The sequence below is a fragment of the Neophocaena asiaeorientalis genome, unplaced genomic scaffold (genome assembly GCF_003031525.2).
Source record: "Neophocaena asiaeorientalis asiaeorientalis breed wild unplaced genomic scaffold, Neophocaena_asiaeorientalis_V1.1 scaffold230, whole genome shotgun sequence".
Lineage (NCBI taxonomy): Eukaryota > Metazoa > Chordata > Mammalia > Artiodactyla > Phocoenidae > Neophocaena > Neophocaena asiaeorientalis.
The window spans coordinates 3913589-3920502 of NW_020175186.1; the positions used below are offsets into that span (position 1 = coordinate 3913589).

The following is a 6914-nucleotide window of genomic DNA, read 5'->3' on the forward strand; positions in this document are numbered from 1 at the left end:
GGAGCTCTTATATAGAATAAACTGTAATTTGCATGGATGTGCCATGATTAAACCTTGCATAAAGAGTTGGGGAGAGAGAGAGGTACTTTATCTTAAAGCCCGTCCCTCTCCCTCCCCCAGCTCTTTGTTAATTTTGTGATAACTTGAAACCAGAACAGTAAAATAAATAATTTGATTACAGACTATTTGTTTAGTTTTTTAAAAAAAATTATTAATCTTCTTTTATCCATTTAAAATACTTAGACAAAATGAAAAACTTTATACCATTAAGGTTCGTTCTCTTGCCAAGATAAATGGAAGAAAATGTTACATCTTCTACATGAAGAATTTAATTAGCATATCCCATTGTTAGGGAGTCAGATTTTTTCCATGCCTTTTACCCGATAGATTTCTCCATCATCATAATCTATTTCCTGCCCTCCCCTTTCAAAATGTATGTCCTCTTACAGTTGACCTTTAGTTTTAGGAAAACAGGCAAGGTTACCCTCTGAGAAGTTAGCCTGTTGAAGTATGAATAATTAGCAGTTGTAGACTGTATTTTAACCTCACCATTCCATATTGTCCTATAATATTTTATCTTTAACCTTTTTTGATAAAGGTATTGGTTTTTCTATTTTAAATGTGTGTTTTCCTAGATGATATAACAATCATTTTAGGAGAGGTGATAGAATAAAAGGGGGTGATAATCAATTTGGGACACTCCTTGAAAAATATTCTAGAGTGTGGTTCCAGAAAGATCACTGTCATTTATTTCTAGTACTCATTCAATTTGATTCAGTTCCTCAACTTTCACAATAAAATTCTCCAATCATTGATATAAAGATCTTTGTGATTTTGTAATATGTAAAGGTATAAAATTTATACAAATATCTAAACTACCAGGCATATCAGACTACTAATGGCAGTATTCTGAGGGGAAATGAAATCGAATCTTTAAACGTATTTTTCTTGAGAAAGTAAGTGATCTTCACACTACACATTTAACTACAACCTAGAGCAGAGGTTACCAAACATTTGCTGTAAAAGATATAGGCTTTGTAGGCCACAAATCGTCTCTGACACATAATTGTCTTTATTTTTCTTTACAACCTTTAAAAATGCAAACAAACAAACAAAAAATATTCTTACCTTAAGGGCCACGCAAGAACAGGTAAGGCCACAAGCAGACTCTGGCTTGCTGGTAGTTTTCCAACTCATTCTAAACGATAGACCTAGAGGATGGTCAATGAATACTTTTCTATTTTCAATTTACTCAGCTGCTACCATACACTTATCGCTAACCCTTTTACGTTCCTAGTTTTCATTTCCTGCCATCTATGGTGAGAGGGACTGACTTGGCTTGCTTTCCATGTCAGATCAGCTAAACTTAATATATGAATTGAAGAGAAGAGTATGTTTCAGATATATATGCATCACAGGGATTCAGAGACCAGAGTAACCAGTTTTTGTTTCCCTTCCCCAGATGTCTCTGGTCATCGCGTGTATGGTAGCTGTGATTGTATACCGCCTATCAGTCTTTGCTACATTTGCTAGCTTCATGGAAAGTGAAGCATCCTTAAAGCATGTCAGAAGTTTCCTCACTCCCCAGATAACCACATCTCTCACTGGATCGTGCTTGAACTTTATTGTCATCTTGATCTTGAATTTCTTTTATGAAAGGATATCTGCCTGGATTACAAAAATGGGTAAGCCGGCCAAATCATTAGTATGACTCTGAAAAAGGGTTCCTATCAATGCTATACCTCCATTCTGGATCCCCAAGGGAGTTCTTTGTTTGTTTTTGTTTCAAACTAGTTTATTTAGGGGTTCCATTTTCAGTCCTCAATAGATTTTATGTATTTCTCATATGCGTCTTCACTCATTAGTTCATCTAGTTCTGAAGGGTTACTGAGTGTCGTCTTGATCAGCCAACCATCTTCACAACAAGATTTGTTGACAAGTCCTGCATTTTCTGTTAGAGCTTCATTAATTTCAGTTACTTCTCCTGATAGAGGAGAATAGAGTTCACTAGCAGCATTCACACTTTCCAAAGCACCAAATTCCTCTTGTTTGTTCAATTTTGTCCCAACTTCAGGCAGACTACAGTAAACAACACCTCCCAAAACTTCCTGTGCAAAATTGCTGATTCCCACTGTTCCAACACCATTTTCTGATGTTGCCCATTCATGTTTGTCTGTGAATTTACGACCTGACAGCAGAGTGGGGCCGGTGCGCAGCGCCGGATAGCACCCGGACGGTGCCCGCCCGCAGTCCCCAGGGCTTCAGCGGGCAGGGCGCGTTGGGCGCAGAGATGGCACGCAGGCTGCAGACCGCGGCGCGCACGCTCTGCGCCACTCGCAGCGCCATGTTCGCAGGGGTGCAGAGGGTCTCCGCGCGCTGGGAGTTCATTTTTTAAAGGCACATTTTAAGGCAGTTTGCTCTACAGGTAGACCCATAGCCTGGTACTTCAGAATCCCCTAACAGCTACATTCAGGCCTATTATAATGGAAGCAGGAAAAATAACTAAAAAGAATTAGGACTCTGTAGATCTTTCTGAGTATTCTTACCTTAATCCTTCCTTGATGGGGTTAGTTGAAGCCTAAATAAAATCCTCACACGTTTCTGAAGACACAGATAATTTTTATTTTATGTGTATGGTATTTAGAAGGTATTGGATTTTGAAAACCATTGTGAGGAAAACAGAACAATCAGGTCCTCCTGAATAAATCTAAAAGTTAGTGCTTCTCTTTTCAGTTGTCATGTGTTAGAACCTGGATTATGTTCTTTTAAAAATTTCTCCTAAAGCCATGAGGGAAGGTGAAGGGGTCACAGGTGGAGTGGTAGGTTCAGTCAGGAAGACTAGCACAGAGCACAGTTGCTCCTGGCCTTGCCCCCAGCAATTTGGAGATGAGATCAGAGACTCAACTCCAGGCCTCAGCTTCTTCTGGGACTGCTCTCTACAGGAGCTCATGCCCCCCTCCCCTAAATCTGTACACTGACAGTGTGCCCAGTGGTAACCAAAAAGGCAGCACGGTATTTACTCAGCACTAGAGTAAGCACTGGCAAGCAGCTGTCATTAAATCTATTTTCAAATTTGGAGTTCTTCTCTCTCAGTTTTACTTATTTTTTCTGCTAGCAACAGCCAAAAACTAAACAATTACAGCAAGTAGCACCTACAAACAAAGCACCTAAAAAATATCTCAGCTTTCGTCAATGAGAAAAATCTCTTGTATTCACATTAGAGATTTTGTAGGAATGCAGCTAAATTTCAGTAAAATGGAAGCGTTATCTGTGTCTTTAGAATATGTGCCACTATTTCAGTGTTGCTGAAAATGTCATGGATTTGGCTGGATCAGCTTGTGCTCTTGGGAGATCATCAGTTCAGAAAAGCATGGCCCCTTACTCTTTCATGCCTCACGTTTTTTTACTGTGGTGTGAAGAGGCTCTAACATTTTCTTATCTTTGGAATTCATAAAATGATAGATCATGATCATGCATTTTAAGTAAAGGAGAGGGAAAATACGTACTATTACTGCCACCGTTTGCATGACGTTGTTTTCAAAACTGATAAAGCCGCTTAATTCATGAGAGGAAAGCACAATTCAGTTTGAAATCATCCTCTGCCCTTCATGAGATTCACTTTGTTTACACCTGATTGGAAACAGAGGCGCGAGATCTGATGTGTTTACAGGGCATCATATAGTGTTACGGGGATGAGCATGAGGCTCTTCTTCAGTCTAATAGGCGCCTGAATTCCATATTGTGACTGTGTGACCCCAGGCAAGTACTTCATCCCTCTAAATGTACTAATGACGGCTTCTCAGCCTTCTCTGTTGATTAGATTAATACACAGTCGCTAATTGAAAGCCTGGTGCACATCCATAGCTACTTAATATTGGTCAGTTATGACCAGAGTGGGGAAGATTTCAACAGACTCTCAGAATAATATGACTAGATATCCACTTATCCCAGGGAGTAAAAAAAAAATAAGGAGAAGCAGGAAGGTGCATTATTAAACCTTGGTGTTTTTTATTTACCAGAAATTCCTCGGACTCACCAGGAGTATGAGAGCAGTCTTACCTTGAAAATGTTCCTGTTTCAGTTTGTAAATTTTTACTCGTCCTGCTTCTATGTAGCTTTCTTTAAAGGGAAGTTCGTGGGCTATCCTGGAAAATACACATATTTGTTTAATGTGTGGAGAAGTGAAGAGGTAAGAATTCTCTAGAGAGGTGAGGTTTGTGGCTTCAGTAACTCAGTGTTAACTAAATACCTTTAGGTGTGCCCAGCACTAACTCAGATTTTATCAAGCTGCAGGAAAAGTCAAAGACACTGACTGTCCACAGAGCATATTGGTCTTAGAATCCTGCTGTCTGATAGACTTTCCAGTTCGTTCTGGGCAAGAAGTTATATTGTACCTGTTGTTTGGTATAAAATATGAACTATGAACTGGAATAAGTAAGTTCTGTATTCCTGAAGACTTCCGTCAAAGGATGAATAACTTTCTAGAGGTACAGCAAAAAGGGCTCTACCACGGGTACAGAGTTAGAACAGTTCAGTGCTTTCCAAAGCTGGCTGTGCATCCAGATCACATGGAGAAAATAACAACTTCCAGCCCTAATCCAGATATAAAGATTCAGAATTTTCTAAGGCCCAGAAATCTGTTTTTAACATATTTCACAGCTGAATCTAATGTAGCTAGACTGGTGATCAAGCTTGGAACTTGGAACTAAATATCCATTTATATTTCTTTAATATCTGTTCCAATGCAAATCTTCAGATTCTCACCCTCTGGTTTGGGATTTCTTTTGTTGCAGAAGTTCATCTTTCATCCTTTACTTTATTTTTCTCCTTTTTCTTCTTACTAGTGTGATCCTGGAGGCTGTCTAGTAGAATTGACAACCCAGTTGACCATCATAATGACTGGGAAACAGGTCTTTGGAAACATTAAAGAAGCCATTTATCCGTATGTATGACTTACAAGTTTTTGCTTTTTTTAAAGTAAGCATGAGAGATTTCCTCTGGAAAAAATGGAATTCTTTGATTATCATTGTGCCTTTATTAGCTAATGTTTAAGTCAACAGCAACAAAAAAACTTCACTTTTAATCAGCAGTCAAGAATATATTGGGACTTCCCTGGTGGCACAGTGGTTAAGAATCTGCTTGCCAATGCAGGGGATACAGTTTCGATCCCTGGTCCGGGAAGATCCCACATGCCATGGAGCAACTAAGCCCATGCACCAAAACTACTGAGCTTGTGCTCTAGAGCCCACGAGCCACAACTACTGAGCCCATGTGCTGCAACTACTGAAGCCTGTGTGCCTAGAAGCCCGTGCTCCGCAACGAGAAGTCACCGCAATGAGAAGTCACCGCAATGAGAAGCCCGCGCACCGCAACAAAGAGTAGTTCCCACTTGCCACAACTAGAGAAAGCCCGCATGCAGCAACGAAGACCCAATGCAGCTAAAAAATAAAAATAAATTAATTAGTTAATTTAAAAAGAATATATTAAGGTAATACAGACTTTTAAATATACATCTGTTGCTTGAGAAAGTTTAGGGAAAGGTAGTTATCTCTGTCTCCTGTGAAGTTTCCACTGGGAAATCTGTTATATGCTCCATTGGTTATTCTACATGTTCCATTTTATTTCTCAAAATTACTAAAAGTTGAATTCTTTAAAAATATCTGTGTGTCATGGACACATCTGTTACTGAACCAAACTCGGGTCCACTCACCTGCCTGCAGTAAATCCAATCTACTGACACCGGGTTATGGTGAAGGAAATTGCAGTGTTTATTGTAACTCACCATACAAATAGTCTGGGACAGCTAGTGCCTGATGGGTTTCAGAAAAGCATTTTCAAAGTCCAGGTGAGGGAGTGGGGGGTACAGGGTATGTGATCAGCTCATGCACAAATATCTGATTGGTTGATGATGAGGTAACGGGGGTCACAGGGGTTAACATTAGGTGCTAGTAGGTCTGGGGCCTATGTGCTCATGGTCATCAAGTAGTTAACATCTTCCATTTGGTGGGGGTTTTCACATCTGTGAAACAACTCAGGAAATGTGCATCAGATACTATTCTCTATTACTTCCTAGAGGAGCTAAAGCAGAAGATATGCGGAGGAGTCTGTCCCAGGAAGGCCCCATAGGGTCCTTCTCAGTTACACATCTAGGCACAGAAACTGTTTATGAATGAAATTCTGGCACGTGAAGGAATCACTCTCTGTCCCCAAAGCATAGCAATAATGAATACATTATAAAAAAAGAAAACCAAAATGACAGTAGATCTGAAATATAAGGTGAAAATTCCCATGTATAGAAAGAGGAAGAATTAGGGGCCTCCCTGGTGGTGCAGTGGTTGAGAGGCTGCCTGCCGATGCAGGGGACACGGGTTCATGCCCCGGGAGGATCCCACATGCCGCGGAGCGGCTGGGCCCGTGAGCCATGGCTGCTGAGCCTGCGTGTCCGGAGCCTGTGCTCCTCAACGGGAGGGGCCACAACAGTGAGAGGCCCGCGTACCGGGAAAAAAAAAAAAAGAGGAAGAATTATAAGCCTGTAATCTTGTGGGGCTCTGAGTTAGGAAATTATAGTGTCAGGGTGTAACACCTATAGGATGAAGTGGACCAAAAGTGCACCACTTAAGACAGGGGACTAGCCAGTTTAACTGTACTTAAAGCCAGGGACTGGGTGTATTCTTACTTACTCATGAAAGGTGGTTGAAAACACCCTCCCCCTCTCTCACCCACTGCCACAGTTTCATAGTATTCCTGGGGTGCTGTTTCATGTGCTGACAAAGGAAGAACATAGATGTATACTTTCAAATGGTATTTGATACACCACATCCCTAATATTGCCACAGAGAAATAATACCAAACTGTTATTTTTTTTTTTTTTTTTTTTTTTTGGTTACCGGGGCCCCCCCTTTTGTGGCTCCTCC

The 6914-nt window shown here is 40.5% G+C and overlaps 1 protein-coding gene and 1 pseudogene across 1 annotated transcript in view; one reads left to right on the forward strand and one right to left on the reverse strand.

The window, feature by feature from the left end:
* Positions 1-6914, forward strand: part of ANO5 (anoctamin 5) — a 96360-nt gene that overhangs the window by 73372 nt on the left and 16074 nt on the right. The window contains exons 15-17 of the mRNA XM_024764704.1: positions 1463-1685; positions 4020-4189; positions 4845-4942. Of these exons, the coding sequence (XP_024620472.1) occupies positions 1463-1685; positions 4020-4189; positions 4845-4942 (491 nt within the window). The remainder of the gene's footprint in view (positions 1-1462; positions 1686-4019; positions 4190-4844; positions 4943-6914) is intronic.
* LOC112412916 (glycine cleavage system H protein, mitochondrial-like) lies at positions 1815-2367 on the reverse strand (annotated as a pseudogene).